Source organism: Macrotis lagotis, chromosome 3 (genome assembly GCF_037893015.1).
Source record: "Macrotis lagotis isolate mMagLag1 chromosome 3, bilby.v1.9.chrom.fasta, whole genome shotgun sequence".
NCBI classification, from domain to species: domain Eukaryota; kingdom Metazoa; phylum Chordata; class Mammalia; order Peramelemorphia; family Peramelidae; genus Macrotis; species Macrotis lagotis.
The window spans coordinates 51,325,264-51,344,898 of record NC_133660.1 but is presented as its reverse complement, the minus strand read 5'-3'; the positions used below and the strand labels follow the sequence as shown (position 1 = coordinate 51,344,898).

General features: G+C 35.7%; 1 protein-coding gene across 45 annotated transcripts in view; it reads left to right on the top strand.

Annotated features, from left to right (window-relative positions):
• Window positions 1-19,635, top strand: part of ANK2 (ankyrin 2) — a 752,311-nt gene that overhangs the window by 583,186 nt on the left and 149,490 nt on the right. For 32 of the 45 annotated variants that reach the window (XM_074228643.1, XM_074228650.1, XM_074228653.1 and 29 more), the window contains 4 exons: window positions 6,651-6,836; window positions 7,220-7,243; window positions 10,651-10,749; window positions 11,915-12,013. In XM_074228643.1, coding sequence (XP_074084744.1) covers window positions 6,651-6,836; window positions 7,220-7,243; window positions 10,651-10,749; window positions 11,915-12,013 — 408 coding nt within the window. The remainder of the gene's footprint in view (window positions 1-6,650; window positions 6,837-7,219; window positions 7,244-10,650; window positions 10,750-11,914; window positions 12,014-19,635) is intronic. The other 13 variants (XM_074228654.1, XM_074228648.1, XM_074228638.1 and 10 more) reach the window with 1 other exon arrangement.

Below are 19,635 nucleotides of genomic sequence, written 5' to 3'. Positions count from 1 at the left end.
AAGATAATTTCCCAGGACAAATGTAGGGAAATGGTTGAGGCTTCATGGGAAGGGTGGGGAATGGCAAAGGTCTCATCTAAGAAGTGTCATTTGAATCAAGGTTTGAAGGAAGCTAGGATAATTAAATTGCTATCTAGGGGCTGGAGGAGAGTCTGTCAAAAAGCAAAGGAATGGGGGTGGCTAGGTGGCGCAATGGATAGAACACTGGCCTTAGAGTCAGGAGTACCTGAGCTCAAATCTGGCCTCAGACACTTAATAATTACATGGCTGTGTGGCCTTGGGCAAGTCACTTAACCCCATTGCCTTGCAAAAATTTAAAAAATTTAAAAAAGCAAAGGAATGGTAAATGCATCTATATGCCAAAATGAATGGAGTATTTGTCTTGAAGTCATAAAAATCCAAGTTCAAGTCGAGATTCAGATATTGATTAGTTGTGTTACTGGGTAAAACACTTAACCTCTGTCTCACTTAATTTCCACAAAACAGAAATAATACTAACACCTGTCTTGCAGGATATTGTGAGAATCAAATGGGACAATACTTGTAAAATGCTTAGCATAATGGCTGGCACATTTTGATGTTTTTTCAGTCATTTTGCAGTCCTCTCTGACTCTTTCTGATGCTATTTGGGGTTTTCTTGACAGAGATGCTGGAGTAGTTTGTCATTTCCATCTCCAGTCCATTTTATAAATGAGGAAACTGAGGCAAACCGGGTTAAATGACTTTTCCAGGGTCACATAGCTAGGAAGTATCTGAAGCCAAATTTGAATTTAGGAAGATAAGTCTTCTTATAGTCATTCCCAGCTCTCTATACACTGTGCCACCTGGCTACCCTAATTGGCATTTACTAAATACTTGTTCCCTTGTTTTTATTGTTTATAAGAAAAGTAAGTAGCGCTGATTGGCTAGGCCATAAGAGAACATTCATAAAGGGAATGGATGGTTGTAGTTAGATTGGGAATGGCTTTCAATGCTAAACAGAGGAGTCTGTATTTTGACCTAGAGTTAAACTGTGTATCTGTACAACTTCCATCGGTTCTAATTCCAGCCTTCAGGGCCTGATGGAACACCTCTAATTCATCTTCATTTCAATTAAACCTTCTCTGAAGTCTTCTCTTTTTCAGGCTGAACATCCTCAGTCCCTTCTGCTGATTCTCAAATGGCAAGTTTCCCCTTATAGCCTCTTCACCATCCCAAATTGCCATGTGTCACTTATTTAGTGACTAAATTCCAGTCAACTGAGAAAATTCAGTCAATTAAATTAAGAACAATTATCATGATAGAAGCAGTTGAGTGTTTTGTTGAAAAAGGTTATCAGTGTTTGTTTTCATTTGATGTCTAAAGGAGTCTCTGAAAAATTTGCTAAGTATATTGCCTCATTTTTGAATCTGTAAAATTCCATGTGGTAATTTAAAGAATTATTCAAAAGAAGGAGGGTGGATTTCTGAACCTTAACCCAGTTGTACACAAAAAAATGGCAATGTAAAATGAATTCCTGAGATAGCCAGATGATATGAGATAAAAGCATAGACATGATGGCAGCATCATTGAGCTATCTCTCAGTCTCAGGTGTGCCAGCTTGATGCTCAATACCTATGGGGAGTAGTTTTGTAGTCTAAGCAGATTTTCTGGCAACTTATCCATGCAAAACATCTTTGTTTTTCTTTGTTGAAAGAAATGTCAGAAGTTTTGATATCTCCAAGTACAGAGGGCTAATAGAAATATGAAAAGAAGAATTGAAGAAAAATACAAAATTAAGGGTTTTTTATGGTTTTAGCAGAAAACAAAAAAGGTTACCTACGTATCATCTTCCATGATTACCTCAAAAAAGAGCAAGGCCAATCTATCGCTTTTTCTTAGTGAATATGATATTTTATTTATCATCATTTGTGTGTGGGGGGAGTCAGTAAAATACATATAACAATAAAGTGAAACTTTTTTCTCTCTCACTTAAAGTTTTCCACTAAATATTAAGTACATAGGAATGCTTCTGTTTAGTTCCAAATAGCTGGCTTGTTTGAAATAGTTTTCTAAGAGCCATATAAAGTCTGTGTGTGTGTGTGTGTGTGTATGACCAAGTTTGCTCTAATTTGAATATTAAAAAGCTAATTATGCTTTAGAAAAGAAAAGCCCTTCTCCCTCTAGGCACAGAGCTAGCTCAGGGTCTAAATATTTTATGGGTCAGAATCCCCTTTACTTTTTAGTTTTGTAACTCATGAACCCTGATCAGTTGAAATTTGTCATCCACATGATGTCACACTCTGTTGAGTCCCCTTCTGGACAAGGAAGACAAGTTCTCCCTTTGTACACCAAGGTCTCCATTTATTGAACCAAATACCAGTGCTTAAATATCTTTCCCAGTCCCTTAATCCACTCCCACTCCTTTGGCACTTAGTAAAAGAAGGCTTTGGTGTTCAAGGACACCAGGTGATGATAGTTTACAGTTCTCCCTCACACAACAATTCCTAATATATCCCCCTTCTTGTCCTTTTTTGAAACAAAATTATTACATAATGAATGCCACATAAGTTGTAAACAAAAGTTCGAAAATAGTAAAACAAATGCCAATTAAACAATATTCCCAAATTCCTAGAAATACATTTTATCCCCAACTTGCAAAAAAGATTACAAAGTTTTTTCTTTTGCCAACAAAAAACCTTTCAAAGCCATTAAATTCAAAAACCAAACTAAAATGAGTAATTATTAACTTTACCTATTTCAGAGTTTAGACACTAACGTAAACACAGAAAACAATTCTCTCTTATCACATTCACCAAGCTGAGACTGATACCCTGTCCAATACCAGATCTCAAAATATAGAAACATCCTCCCACCTCTCCAGGCCAGTAGAGATATGAAAAATGTCCTATAGATATTTAAATCCACATATACACATGTAACACACCAAAATATTAGCCATAGGCTTCATTAGAAAGACAAAATCTGAATTTCCCACTCCCAGAAAAAAATCTTCTTCCCCTTTTCTCTTAACTAATTGAACCATGAAGCTTCCTAATCAATAACCTATTGAAAAACATAGTCATTGCCCACCCCCACCTCCTCCCCAAACCAGGAAGAAGGCCTGGGGGGTCTCTTGATTTCTAAAGTAAATTTTTTGAGACATGGGTTTTGAGTTTTGAAGTTCCCAAAAGAAAAATTCCCCCCTCCATGTGGGAATGGCAGAAAATGAGAGGGAGCATTTGCAGTTATTTGAGTTGTTGACAACAGTACAATTTGGAGTTGTAGCATTTTCTAAACTGTAGCCATCACCATTACAAACTGTCCAATTGCATGTGTCACCTTTGCTGTTAGCCCTCTGCTGCTGGAACAGTGGCCAAAGTGCACCTGACTGTGGGCTGGAAAGTGAAATTTGTGTAGGTGTCAGAGTCTGCATCAGGGTCTGCATCAAGGTCTGCATCAGCAATGAAAAGTCTCTGAAGTTGACCATAGATTTAGGGTTTTTGGATCGCGCTTTGCATAGCGCAGTCAGGCTGGCATCCTTGGCCAAAAGGAGCAGCAAACAGGTTCTCCCCATCTGTTCATGGTGCTGGTACAGACTGCTGCTGAGAAAGAAACTTTGTCCTGGGTGGCACTGCCTCAGAGACTCTACTTCCAGCTGACTCCTTAATGTTAGATACTATTTGTCTTTTCACTTTCACTTTACACCTCTTTGTTTAAAATCAGCCCTCTAGTAACAAATCAACCTGCTACTTTATCCAGAGTTTTTTTGGATGTCACCTGAAATTTTTCCTTGCTTGTATCTGCTGTGTCCTTATACCGGACTTTACTCAGATAACTCCGCCTTCTTGTCCTTTGCATCCCCATTTGGGTGCCATATGTTGAGTCCCTTTCTGGACTCCCTCAATATTCCCCAATTGAGTGTTGGTGGGGCAGGAGACAAGGAAGACAAGGATGTCAAGTTCTCCAAGATCCCCAAAGTACTCCAAGATTTCCATTTATTCACCAAACACAAGTGCTTAAATATCCTCCCCAGTCCCTTAATCCATTTTTTAGTTAAAAAACAATGTTCCTCTTTTTTAAACTTTTAAATTGTGATTTGTTTAGTGACATTAATTTTAAAATGTAGTTTAAATAAAGTTTGAACTGGTCTTTAAAAGAACAAAAGCAATATAAATAAAGTAATAAAAGATTATTCCCTCACTCCCTAAATCTTGAGCCTACTGTCTTACAAATACATTCATATTCAATATGAATATTTTTGATAAACATGTTTACAGATTAATCATTTTTGGTATGAGGAATTAGGATTGAGGAAAAGAGATACCTAAGAGATAATTTTTATAGTGTTCTTCAGATTCTGAAGGATTTCTTCTTTAGTTTAGATCTGTTTTTCTTCCTCTGGTGGGGATAGCATTGTCCATAGTCAGTCTAATATGGTTGTCCTAGCTCTCTGAATTGCTGAGAGGAGCTGCTTCCATCAAGGTTGATTATCCCACAGTATTGTTATTAGTGTGTACATTGGACTCTTGGTTTCCAATGAATTTTTTATTTATTTTCCATGGCCCTTTTTCCATGTATTTTTTTTGTATCAAGATCTGAAAAGCATGTATTTATTATTTCTGCCTTTATGCATTTAATGTAACCTTTGTATGACTTACTACTTGATCAGTTTTGGTATAGGTGTCATGTTCAGCAGAGAAAAGAATAAATTCCCTTTTCTATTCCCATTCTGTTTTCTTCAAAGATCTATCACATTTAAGTTTTCTAAGATCTTATTCACTTTTTTTTTTGCAAGGCAATGGGGTTAAGTGGCTTGCCCAAGGTCACACAGCTAGGTAATTATTAAGTGTCTGAGGCTAGATTTGAACTCAGGTACTCCTGACTCCAGGGCCGGTACTCTATCCACTGCTCTACCTAGCCACCCCCTTATTCACCTTTTTAACTTCATTCTTGTTTATTATATGGTTAGAGTTATCTAATTCTGAGAGAGGGTGGTTGAAGTCCCTGAGAGAGGAAGGTTGAGGTTCCCCATTATTATAGTTTTACTATGTGTTCCCTTATAATTTTTGTGTCATCTTCTCTAAGAATTTGAATGCTATACCCCTTGGTACACATATGTTTAATTACGATATAACATCATTGCCTATGCTGACTTTTAAGAAGACATAGTTTGAAGAAGAAATTTCAATTGATTGGTAAAGTTGAAAATCAGATGGCAAAGTGTTAAAAGTGAATTGTAGGTGAGGCAATTATCAATGTATTGTGTGTAAACATTTTTCTAAGAGTTTTGATTACTGTCAAAGGGAGAAGAAATAAAGACTTATTAATTACTAATTAATGACAAGATGAAAGTTTTAATGAGTTGAGAAACCTAAGCTTGTCATTAGGGGATCACTACACTGCAGTGTGAAATTAGATAACATGTTTGTAGTAGACTTAGTTGGTACCCCTTTTTGCTAGAGACCTTTCCTATTCTCTCCTCCCCAGGTTCATTTTCCTTCCCTTCTAAGGGGAATGGATGAATACAAATTCTGTTTGTATCTTTTATCTAGCTAATTATATAAATGTCATAAAAACCATTATAATTTAAACTCCATGAGGGTAGGGATTGTTTTTATATTTTCTTAGTATCTAAGTGCTTAGCACACTGCCTCATACATACTAGGCACTAAATAGATGTTTATAGATTGATTATGTAATTGAATGGGTAAACCATAGAATTGGCAAGTAGAAAAACTGAGACCAGAATGCAGAGGGATGAATGGACTATCAATCACAGTGAAGACAAAGAATGAGTTTAAGAGCAGTGAGTCAGAGAAAATTCCAGAGCATCTATCTTCTCTACCAAAAATATTCCAGTGCTTCTTCATCATTTACTATATATGTATATATATACCCATATACACTCACATGCAAATATAAACTCTTCAGTTATTTATGTGAGATATATAGAAAGCAAATAGAATAGAATCCCAGAGAAAGGGTCCTAATAGCTGAAAAGATCAGGAAAGACTTCATGAAGATGTTGATTTTGGAGGAAGCCAGGGACATGAAGCAGAGATCAGGGTGTAGAATCTTTTCCCTGAACTGAACCACTTATCACTCTCATTTCCTTTGACTAATGATTCTGTCTTTTTCAACTTATATCCACATCTTTGTATTGTGGGTTTCCCTCATTTTCCTCCTTCCTAGCTGGTTGTTGAATTATGTCAAATATGTGCATTACTGAAGTCACTTCATATCCTTAAATGTGTCAGATTTTCTTTGCTTAAGTTTTAGTTGTTAACAAGGCTAAAAGTTACTGAAATGTCCAAAGTTTCCATGGTTTCTTGCTCATGAAGGGAAGTCAAATATCAACTCCTCTGTTTATTATTTAGAACTTTACAGCTTTGTTCCTTCCTTCCTATCTTTTTATTCCCTCCCATGGACTAGCTGTTCTTCATAAACAAGCTCTATCTCCTATTTCTGGGTCTTTGTACTGGTTATTACCTGCTGTTTGGAAAAAATTCAGAGGGGTATTTTGGACTTAACTCATTCATTCATTCAATAAACTTTTATTTAGAGCCTGCTGGATGCTGAGTGTTGGTACTAGGCACTTGCACAAAAGTACATAACGATTAGAATCAAGGATACTTATAACATAAGCATCAATAGTTTGGCAAAATCTTTTTGATCTTTTTATCTTCCAGGATGGCTTCACTCCTCTTGCTGTGGCACTACAACAGGGACACAATCAAGCTGTGGCTATCCTCCTGGAGAATGATACCAAGGGGAAAGTGCGACTCCCTGCCCTGCATATTGCTGCTAGGAAAGATGACACCAAATCTGCAGCCCTTCTGCTCCAGAATGACCACAATGCTGATGTTCAATCCAAGGTAAAAGCTTGGGAACTCTTGCAAATAGGGATGCTCAGGTTTCTAGGTATCCTTTATGAAATAAGTCTAGCGATAATGGAAAATTATTTTTTGTTATGAAAAGAGAACAATCAGAGCAGCTTTTTAAAAACCTATTCTAGAAAGTAGTAGAAAATTGAACATGAGATTTCTCAGGAAAATTCAGTTTTTTGCATATTTACTTTACCTAATTTGATTAGGGACAGGACAGAGCAGAAATAAATTGTTTTTTCCTTTATTGAATAAGATCGGCTATGTTTAATGTCATTGCATTTGTTGTCAAAATGATGTACCTGATAACAATGATTGTTTTCTTAATCTTTGTGTAACATCTTCCCTCTTTTTCCCAATCAACATTGCATCAGATGATGGTGAATAGGACAACTGAGGTACAGTATTGTAAATATACAAAGATGCATTTTCATCCTTGTTCATTTACAGTAAATGCTCACTAATTCATACTAATAATTGGAAGATTCATTAATAGGGAACTCATTTTTAAGTCTTTTATATAATTGAAAAAAAATGTGGTAGGAGATTTAAACCTCCAGTCTCAAATGTAAACTTCCATTACCAATGAAGATCAGTACTTTTTCTGTAACTATTGCCTTAGAGTTGACAAGAATAGTGAAAAGTTAAATGACTTGCTTAAGGTACAAAAAACACAGTTTTTATTTATTTTGATATAGACATAAAGATGGACAGATTTACATATGTGCATAAAAATATGCATATCCTGACACAATATACATATGTATGCATGCATATACACATAAAAATAATTTTATCATACAAAATACTGAGCACAGATTTAGTAGATGTGTTCCAACTAGTGCTTTCCTATTTCTAAGGAGAGACATGACCTCTAAAGATTATTTCAGATAATTTTTATGCAAATAATTAAACAAAGTAAAACTTAGGGAGTTGCTTTTTATGTTCTTTTTTGTAGCCTTTGCATCAGACTCTATTGTATATCAGTGGTAAATTTGAGCATATAATGAAATTGACTATTCATCTTACTTGATCAAGATCATTCAGCTTCTTATTCTCCTAAAACATATCTAATGACTTAATCTATTTTTCCTTGTGTACTTTATAGTTAGCACTTTATAGTCAGCAAGGATAATCAATTCAAAAGCCTGATAGTCATTTTTTTAAATTCTTTACTGTCTTGCTGATTCAAACATTTTGTTCAAATTATTTTTGGTTGCCTTTAGAAACAAAAATGTAATGATTAATCAACAATTTTGGCATAGAAGACTTCGTTTCCATTACTTGCACACCTTTCTGTTTTATTCAGAGGTCTTGCAAAAGCTATGGATTATGAACTTGAGGATATTTAAATCTTGAGGAGTTAGTGAAAATATTATAGATCAATTTTATTTTCAAAGAGCTTTCTATTGGTTTGTGTAACACTAAAGGGGTGGAAATATAAGCCACTTTATTTGAAATTAGAACTGGGTTCTGATTGGGTTCAAACTGAAGCTCAACTTTTTATTACCATTGACCCTGGGCCAAGTTATTTTCTTTCATTGAGTCTCAGTTTCTAGATCTGCAAAATGAAGGGTCTGAAATATATAATCTCTAATATCCGTTCCAGATCTGAATCCCAAATGGGAAAAGAGAGCCACATTTCTCTATCCCTCTTAAAAACAGCTGGTAAGACCAGGAAGCTGGTACAAATGAATATTTGTGGCATCTTTAAATTTCAAAATGTTTGGGGATTGATGTTATTAAACAGGTAGCCACTGATTTGTCATGCTCATATACATTATAAGAAATATCCATGAAAAGTAAAACTTGGTAAGAGGCACATATTTTATTTAATTAGAAAGTGGATGTTAATTTATATCCTGTGAAATAACACCATTGACTAGGAAAAAAGTCTTCTCTCTGGGGGCCAAGTAGAAGTTTATTCTGCCTGTTCCCCAGATATATCTGGAGATAGCTTCTCTATATGAGTTTTCTTTTTCTGTAAAGATTATATTTGTAAAGTATTAATATAGTGTCAGGCATTAGTAGGTACTATATAAATACTTATTCTCCCTCTTCATGAATCCATATCATACATGTTCATTTAATAATAGCTAAGAAGAGTAGTTTTTTGTTGTGTGTCAGCAAGTGACAGAGACAGTCTTAGAATACTCAGCAGTATTCAATGAATCAGAGTTAGATGAATAGTAATTCACTTGCTGGAAATGTTTGTGTGACTTTAAACATTTGGAAATTCTGTCAGTTAGCAATCTCCCAAGCCAGAACCTGTGATTAGATTAAATAACTTGATATAAGGATTTTTTTGGAGGGGTTTGGGGGGGTGGGAGTAGATTTTTCTTTTTAAATGTTGAATGTTATGAGACTTGTAGACACCACTTGTGTGTGTGTGTGTGTGTGTGTGTGTGTGTGTGTGTGTGTGTGTTTACACCAGCTTCTACTGGTATCTTGCATGCTTCCTTGGTTTTATGAATGTCCAAATTTCCTTGCAAAAGATTTTGTTGATGCAACAGAATGTCTCTGAAAAGAATTCCCCAATGTGTCCTTAGTTGATATTTATAGACTGATTTATTTAATCAACCCAGTGTGGGCTCTATTCATATTTAAATAAATCATATCTAAATTGGGACACTGAAATTATGCATTGAAAATATGTACAGGAAAGAACTCAGGTTGAGGTTTAGAATCTTATTCAAGCTATTTTACCTATTCATGCTCAAGTTTTTATTTAAGCAAATGGAACAATAGAAAATGAAATTTGAACAGCTAAATTTGACTAGTGATTATGTTAAATAGTCTGTGATATTTCCACAATGCAAGTGAAAGAATTAAGTCAAAATAATTATGTGGATAATGAATTATGTTGAATTAAACAATATTAAATGTTTTTTCTGATGTTGAAATGGCATACGTTTCTCTTTTGAATATGGTCAAAAGATAAAACACAAATGTATACACACACCCCTTCCCCAAGCCTTTTTATCCTGTGCATGATGTTTTTACTTTTAAAAAATTCTTAAATTATTCTCTAAATATTATATTACTCTAATAATTAGACTGGCAGAATTCATTTTTTAAAAATGGATTCATTGAGTCTTTCCTTGCTTATTTCTTTAGTTTTTTATTGCTTGTTTATTTAACCATGATGCTAAATAACTCATTTGGCTGAAGTTTCTCTTTGTTTTGGCATTATACAATAGGAACCTAATTAAAGATGGATTGTAGAACTCTTCTTGAAAAGAGGCATAGTTCCACAAAAAAATGAAAAATCTGTTGAAAATGCAATGTCCATCCTTCATAGAAATCTTAGAAATTCCTTCATAAAACGTTATTTAAGATATCTTTTTTATTCCAAATAGACTGTTGATAATTGCCATTCAGGCAGAGATGATAACAAAAATTGTGTTTTCCATTTGAAGAAAATGCTTACTATTTTCCATTCATTATTGTTTATTCCTTCTATTCACTTTGATATTTCAGTTAAATATTGTCATTCCCCAAACACACATTATTTACTTCACATTACTGGGGAAAATAAAATTCTCCTATCATCTTTAAAGTCAAAGAAAGAAATAATGTTTCCTAGGTACAACTTCATAAATAACTAGGAATCTGTTGGAATATTATAGGCTGTCAAGTAATATAGTAGATAATCTTATGCATTTTCTCTTATGAACTGTCACAAATATATTAGGCAGATTTCAGATAAAGGGTCCTCCAACCAAGTTTATTTTCATTCAGTCACTGTATTCTCCTTAGGATGTTGCATCCCTTTACTGACCACTATTCAATTTGTTTTCTATAGAGTGGTTTTACCCCACTGCACATAGCTGCACACTATGGAAACGTTAATGTGGCAACACTTCTTCTTAACCGAGGCGCTGCTGTGGACTTCACAGCCCGGGTATGGATTGGAATTCTTCTCTTTCTGTGTTGTGGCTAATGCAGACATAAATAAACTCCAAGCAAACCGAATTCTTCTGGCTTATTCAAAGATATCATTTCTTTTCCTCCTGCTAATGTGTGAGGCCACAGTGATTCATGTATGGTCTTTAGAGATTTGCATTACTAAGCCCATTCAAAGGAAGACAGCTATAGAGTACAGGCCATGCACACAATTAACTTGTAGTAAATGCTATTTGAGGATGATTTATATTCCATCTTCTTTCACATAAAGCAATCTGTTTTAAGGAACCCTAGGGATAAATTTCACAAATATATATCAGTGAAATTGATATGTATATATATCTATAATATATATAATATATGCATAAATATTAAGTAGATCTTATATACATATTTCTTTATTTTGTTCATTTTTGTTCTAATGGGTAAGATTATTTTTCAGTGACAAAAGGACTATGAACAACACTGCAACAACAAAAAAAATCAAACAAAAAAACAAAAAACAAGTAATGTGCAAATATGCTTATCTGAAAGTAATATAAAATGTTTTCACAATATTATAGATGATAGCAAAATTCATAAGTGTTGTGGTAAACCTATCTGTATGTTTTTAAATTTCTTCTATTTTGCCTCTGGATTTGTTTGATTTTATTTTCAAATTAAATTGTATTTTGTACTGAGTTGCTTGGGAAAAAATGTCTTTTAAAGCATCATATTTTCCTTAGGAATCTAATTTTTAAATATATGTATTTTTTTTAAAATTGGTCTTAGGACCCCAGAACTACTAAGGAAATAAGTACTGTAAGAAAGAAAAATAGATATGAATTTAGAATTTAGATTCAGTTAGGATTTTCGAACACAACAGATTCTTATGATGCAGGAATTTTCCCTTTGTCTCTAGATGAACATGTTATACCATTTCTTTATTCCAACAATCCATCTCATTGATAAATTTTTATTGGCTAACTTCTCTTCAGTTAATTAATGGGTTCCAGTTCATTTTCCATACTTCCTGATTATGGAGTTTTGTGATTTAAAAATCAAATGATAACAAGGCAACTCTAAGAATGTAATTTAGCACAGGTTGTACCCACATCCAAAGCCATCGTTTTCTTGCCTTTATCCAACCCGACATGTTCTTATTTGATCTTTCCATGGTGTAGAATGGAATCACTCCCCTGCATGTGGCTTCCAAAAGGGGAAATACAAATATGGTGAAGCTCTTACTGGATCGTGGAGGTCAGATTGATGCCAAAACCAGGGTGAGTGTTTAATTCCTTTGCTTTTCTTCTTTATCATGTCCTGGCATCTCACAATCCTTGCACTCAAATATAATCAATTTTTCTTGAATATTGTTCAAAACTATGAGGTGGCACAGTTGATAATGTCCTGGAATTAAAGTCAGGAACAGGTAAGTTCAAATGAAGCTTTAGACATTGTTTGTCATTTTTCTCCTCTTTTGAATAAAGTTTGGATCCATGGTCTCTGAGGTCCCCTGCAGCCCTACATCTATAGTTATTTTAGTATCATGGCCCTTGGGGAATTGTTGGTCCCTCAGACTGGGGTAAACTATACTTCACAATTCATGCCCTTGATTTGAGTTTTCTTCATAAATGGCAATAGTGTTTATAAAATTATTTTTATGTTTCACTGTAAGATTAATATGTAGTGTTTAGTTCAGTGGGCATGAATAGAGTACTAGTCCTAGAGTACTCAGACATTTAGTAACTGAGTAACCCGCTTCAAGTCATTTAACCCTGTTTGCCTCAGTTTTCTCATCTGTAAAATGAACTGGAAAAGGAAATGGCAAACTACACCAGTATATTTGCCAAGAAAATAGGACCCAAATAGGTCCTTGAAGTTTTGGATTTGACTGAACCAACTAAATTACAACAACAATTTAGTTCAATGGTTCTAGATATTTACCCCTAGTCAATTTTCCTAAGCAGTTTTATATTTTAATGTTCTTTTTTTGAGAAGGTCTTCATAGACTGTGTTTTAGAGAGTCAAAGTATGTTTCTTCACTATGTGTTCACATGTCTTAGTATTGAGAGTTAATGCATAATTTCAAATTTATTATACTTATTTTCAAAGCATCTGATTTATTATGAGATAACAATAATAATAGCTGTACTTATGAAAAATCTTTTCAGTTTACTAGACTATTTTATGCTGATATGGAATGAACTTTTCTATCTGTTTTTGTTCATTCCAAAATGTCTATCCTTTAGGTACATGGCAATTTTTTTTAACTTGTCTTAAAAGAGGTTATAAGATTCATGGCCTCTCTCCAAAATTTTTAAGTTTATATTGTGAGGGAAAGATGGCATATGGCAGTCTCTCAGAAGATGGTATAGAAGATAGTCCTAGTTCTCCTTACAGAATTTTGTCCAACTCTTAATGAATTTATGGGAACCTGGGACATGTAAGCTAGGTCCGAGCTGAATTCTGAAGAAAGCAGGGTCAAATAGAGTCCTTCTTCATTGTGATGAGATTACCAATTGTCTGGGTGTACCAAATCATGTCATTTGGAAGATTCATTAAAAACTGTTAAAACTGTTTCCATTTGAGGGCAAAAGAATCTGACATTATATATCCCAGAAAGCTTTGGCTGGCTTTCCTGATCTCATTTTTTTTTTAATTTCTTTTTTTAGGTTTTTTTTTTAGGGTTTTTTTTTTCTTTGCAAGGCAAACGGGGTTATGTGGCTTGCCCAAGGCCACACAGCTAGGTAATTATTAAGTGTCTGAGACCAAATTTGAACCCAGGTACTTCTGACTCCAGGGCCGGTGCTTTATCCACTACACCACCTAACCGTCCTTCATTTCTTTTTTTAAATATTTAATATTTATTTATTCTCATTTTGTACAAATAATTTTTTATACATTAATAAAATATTCTTGTTTAAGAGTAAACAAAATACCCCCTCCCCCCAAAATATAGACTCGCTTGAGCGATAAAGTACAGGAGAGAGAAAAAATTAAAATAAAAAATGATAGTAATAATTGTAGGTATTGTAGTAATTGTAGTAATAATTGTAGGCCAGGTGGTGTAATGGACAGAGCACCAGCCCTGGAGCCAGGAGCACTTGAGCCCACATCCAGCCCCATACACCAAACAATCACCCAGCTGTGTGACATGCAAGCCACCCCAACCCCACTGCCCTGCAAAAACCAAAAAACAAGGAAGAAAAAAAAAAGACCCAAAATAAAATAAAATAGTAGGGGTGGCTGGGTGGCAGACAGAGCATTGGCCCCTGAGCCAGGAGCACCTGGGTCCAAATCCGGCCTCAAACACCCTACTATGCAGCCCCAGGCAGGCCACCCAGCCACATTTGCCCTGCACTCCCCCCCCCAAAATAATAATAATAATAATAATAATAAATGTGCTTCAATCTTTGTTTCAACACCAACAGCTCTGTTGTGGGTAGATCACATTCTTTATGATAAGTCCATCGCAAAAGTTTCTTCCATATTTTTCCACCTTGCCATTGCTGATCTCAACTCCCTCCTTTCATATTTCTCCACTACCATGTACTATATTTTCTCTCTCCTTTCACTCTGACTCTGCTGTAGGGTAGCTGAGTGGCGCAGCAGACAGATCCCTGGTCCTGGGGCCAAGAGGCCCCGAACCCCCCCTACGACCCATCAGGCCCAGCATCCACCTGGTCCTATGGTCCTGGACAGGCCATCCAATCCCAGCCCCTTGCAAGAAGTAAAAAGGAAAATGTGTTATAACTGACCACTCTTCCCGCATAGTCCATTCTCTCCTCCATCACTCACATCCACCCCTTCCCCCTGTGCCCCCCTTCTCCTTCTTACTCCAGATGCCTGTACCCCATTGAGTATATATGCTGTTTCCTCTCCTAACCACATCTGATGAGAGCAAAGATTCCCTCATTCCCCCTTGTCTTCCCCCCTTCCATATCATTGCAATAGCCCATTGTAAAAAAGAAGAATCTTATTATATAAAATATCTTGGCCTATTCCCCCTCTCCTTTTTCTTTCTCCCATTACATTTCCTTTTTTTCTATTGACTCCATTTTTTACACCGTATTTTATCTTCAAATTCAGCTTTCTCCTGTGTTTCAACTATAAAAGCTCCTTCTACCTGCTCTATTAACTGAGAAGGTTCATATGAGTATTATCAGTGTCATTTTTCTATGCAGGAATACATGCAGTTCATCATCATTAAGTCCCTCATATTTTCCCCTTATCCTCCAATCTCTATGCTTCACCCAAGTCCTGTATTTGAATATCAAATCTTCTGTTCAGCTCTGGCCATTCCATCAGGAACAATTCCCCTGGTTCACTGAAAATCCATCTTTTTCCCTGGAAGAGGATATTCATTTTTGCTGGGTAGGTTGATTCTTGGTTGCATTCCAAGCCCTATGAGCTTTTAATGTAGTTGCTGCTAAGTCCTGTGTGATCCTGACTGCAGCTCCATGATATTTGAATTGTGTCCTTCTGTATTTTCTCTTTGACTTGGGAGTTCTGGAACTTGGCTATAACATTCCTAGGAGTTGGTTTTTTGGGATCTCTTTCTTGGGGAGATGGGTGGATTCTCTCCATTTCTATTTTGCCCTCTGCTTCTAGGATATCAGGGCAATTATCCAGTAGTAATTCTTTGAAAATGATGTCAAGGCTCTTTTCCTAATCATGACTTTCAGGTATTCCAATAATTTTAAAATTATCTCTCCTAATCTGTTTTCCATATCAGTTGTTTTTTTCAATGAGATGTTTCACATTTTCTTCTAATTTTTCATTTTTTTTGGTTTTGAAGTAATGAGTCCTGATTTCTCGTAAATTCATCAATCTCCCTGAGTTCTATTCTTTGTCTGAAGGATTTCTTTTCCTCAGAGAGTTTTCTTATCTCTTTTTCCATCTGGCCAATTTTGCTTTTTAAAACATTCTTCTCCTCAATAACTTTTTGAACTGTTTTATCCATTTGACCTAAACTTGTTTTTAGCATGCATTTAACTTCAGCATTTTTTTGGCTTTCCTTGACTAAGCTGCTGACTTCATTTTCATGTTTTTCCTCTATCTCTCTCATTTCTTTTCCCAGTTTTTCTTCTAACTCCCTCATTTGATTTTCGAAGTCTTTTTTGAGCTCTGTCACAGCCTGATCCCAATTTCTGTTTTTCTTGGAGTCTTTAGATGCAGGAGCTTGTGTTTCCTCATCTTCAGACTGAGTATATCAATCCTTCTTGGGATCATAAATAATGCATTTCTCAATGGTGTTCCTCTTTTTTCTCTGCTTGCTCATTTTCCCGGCCTAAGCCTGTTTTGGGGGTGTTTCCTGAGCTTTTGGGACACTCCCACAAGGGTCTCAGTGTGTGAGGCTCTGTCCTCCCTCCTGGTCTGTGAATGACCATAAGCGCCCCCCCCTACCAAGGGGCTGAGGTGGGGGGGCCCTGCTGTTCTATGGGGGGCCCTAGACTGCGATCAGGATCTGAATGTGTTCAGAGCCCCAGAGTCCTGTTCCAGGGGCAGAGGACAGAGCTCTGCAGTCTCTCTCTCTCTTCACTCCCCTCCCTCAGCTCAATGGGCTCATGCCCTGGGGGCTCCTGCTTACTGGCTCTGCCTGCTTATGTTTCCTGGATCTGGAATGCAGTGGCCATGCTGCTTGCTATGTGCCCTGAGGGCTGGACTTCATGTGCTCCCTCTGGCAGAGGCCCCCCCCCCGCTGTTCCCCCAATTTGTGCCTGATGCTCCCCAGGGCATAGCTCAGGAAACTCCTCTGCTTCTGCGAGCCGGCTCCCAGCGCCCTGGGGCTGCCTCCAGGAGCCTGAAGTTCTTTCACTCTGGTAGGCCACCCCTCTGGCGGGCTGCCCCTCCAACCCTGGGGAGCGGAGTCTTTCTGCTCTTTTCCAGGTTACCTTGAGTAGGAGAACTGCCTCACTGGGTCCCTCTGTGGGTTCTGTCTCTCAAAAATTTAGTTAAAGTTGTTTTGAAGATTTATGAGAGAGTGCCTAAGACATGATCTGCTTGTTCTTGTTGCCATCTTGGCTCTGCCCCCCCTGATCTCACCTTTCAAAGGCATTTGGATTTGGTCAGCTGTGAGCACTTGACAACAAGGAGAGATTACAGAGCATTTTTTCTTTCCTGAGATTACAGAGCATTTTTTCTTCATCTGTCAATGGTTATATTATGGTATCTCATGTCTCAGTATCTGAATTTATTTGATAGAAGAGTCCTTCTACCCTTGACTTTGTGGGCATTCATTAGATTTTTGATTGTCATAGGTATGTAGGGCTTTGAAGAAGTAGGCATAGTTGCATGCTATTTAGTCAATGTACTTTGCAATTAAAGGGAAAAAATTTGACATGTTCTCTTTCAGTACTAACTTGCTCTCTTTTTGCACTTACTTTTTTTGTTTCTTTTGATATGCCTTTAAAAACTCACATTAACAGCAGAATAAAAATGTTATCTAATTGCAAAAGAATCTTAATACATAACATTTTTCTTAGACTTAGCTGCCATATTCGTTTATCATAAAGCATTAATTGCATGGAAAGATAAATGTTTTTAATTATCTCCATAGTACCATACTTTGCCTTGTTCACATTCATTTGCATATAAAAACTCCAAGAAAGAACTATGATATAGTCGCTGTTTCCATTTCAGTAGAATGAATACTGGTCTGGGAATAGGGAAGACCCAGTAAGTTCTTGTTCTGTTTTTAGTCCATCTCAACCTGTGAACCTTCACTCTCTTATGTGTGAAGGGAGAATTTTGGATAATTTCTAAAACAAAAAGAAGGAACATATGAAACCCCACTACAAGTGGATTGAGTTACATTCAGGGATTGACAACCCAGGGGAATTAGATTGTCAGTATGAGTTTTGTTGGCAGCTGTCCATGGGGATTAGACATAATCATGCAGGACTGCAATGAGACCTTTTCCCCCTTAAGAGTTTAAAATACCTCCATGACTTCAATAGATAAGACTAAAAAAAATTTTGCCAAAGGTTTGAAAAATCTAAACTGTATTCTACCCTTACCCTTCTTAGTTCAAAACAAACAAACAAGCCTTCTAAATCAAAAAAGCGTAAGTGTCTTTTGCATGTACATTTGAAGTTGGGGAGGCAGGAGACAGGAGTAGTTTAAAGTTTGAAATCATGAACTGTCCTTCAGAATTTAGAATGTTGGATCATTCTAAATTTTAGATTATTTCATTTTATTTTTTAAAAAATAAGGAATTTGTTTTTTTCCCTCTTAACTGCAAAATGGAAAAAAATCCCATTATGTCATACACCCTGTTTAGATAATATTGAAGAGCTTCTGTGTTTGGACTTTAACAAAGAAAGAAATAATCATTTATTAAATATTGCCAGGTAATGAGTTAAAGGCTTTACACATATTATCTTATTTAAATCTCAAAAATAACCCTGAGAAGTAGGTGCTATTATTATCTCCATTTTAACAGACAGAAATTAAATGACTTACCCAATGTCACATAGATATAAATATTTAAAGACATATTTGAACTCAGCTCTTCCTGTGTCTAAGTCTAGAGCTCTGTGCCAGATGCCTCAGAGTTAATAGTAATGCTATTTTCATTCTTTTATCTTTGAGACTAAAATTTTTTCTATCCTCCTCACTTAAGTCAATAACATTTTAGTGTACTATTATTTTCAGAAATATTTTTGAGAGTTTACTGGGCTTTTATATTTTCCCATTTATTCTGGAATTTTTGAGGAAAAAAAATACTTAGTAACAGTAATATTTTTTAAAACATCATCTCCATTTTAATGCTACCTCTCACCCCTGGCATTACTATGTCAATTATAGATAAATTTTTCAATTCTTTTCCATGTTCAACAAAATCAGGTGCTGTTAAGGAAAACAAAACAAGACTAAATTAATTGCATTTATATCTGAGGTCTATCCATTTAAAAACTTGGAGACAATTAAAATTCTATTAAGGAAATAAGTAAAAGATTATCTTAGTAATATCTACCTTTACTGAATCTTGTGCATTATTAAGTTTAGTTAAACCCTATATCAAACACCCAGAGGAATAATTGTCCCTTTTTAGAGATAGAAGGAAGCAAGTAAGAAAAAGCTCTGTCAAATTGGAAAATACTGTTCTCTCTAAAGACCAAACATGTAAGAAACCTGTCTTCTAGCAATCTCTGTTTTCAGGAATCTCCAATAGGACTCTGTCTATTAAATATCTGTACTTAATACAATTTAGCAAATATATTAGGTGATTTTATTTAGTAACATGTGCTACTGCCTCACATGCTAGATAAAGTCAAGTCAGCAATGTCTAGTGTGTCAAAGACTGTTAAGTACTAGAGAAACAAAGGAAAGGCTAAAAAATTAGTCCCTGCTTTCAAGGCCTCATAGCTCAATGGTGGAGAGAATATACAAATAACAAGGCACAAACAAGATATATAGGGGCTTAACTAGAATTAATTTAATAAAGTGCTTTACAATTTACAAAATTTATTGCATTATTACATTTGATTGTCATTATAAATTAGTGAAGTAAATGTGCAAAGTATTAGCAGCTCCAGGACACATTTTACAACTCATCATGGCAGGTACATCATAATGCAATTCTTAAATGTAATGTTCCACAGGAAACATATGGAAGGTCTTTAATGGACAAGAATGCCATCAAGAACCATAAATGTCCTTAAACACTCATCATGTTACAACCATCTCTTCATGGTTTCATGTTCAAAGTCTTTGAAGTGTTAAGCAAGTATTTTTTATTAGAAATTTTTTTTTAATGAAGTGCTTTCCTAAGAAAATACTGTCTCAGAATGCAGGTACCCTTTCTGTCTACAATTGTTCTGAAGTAAGTTGACTTTCTGCCTGGTTGGCAATACTAGTTTGGCTCAGGACCTTCTCCAAAGGAATGACACATTGTTTA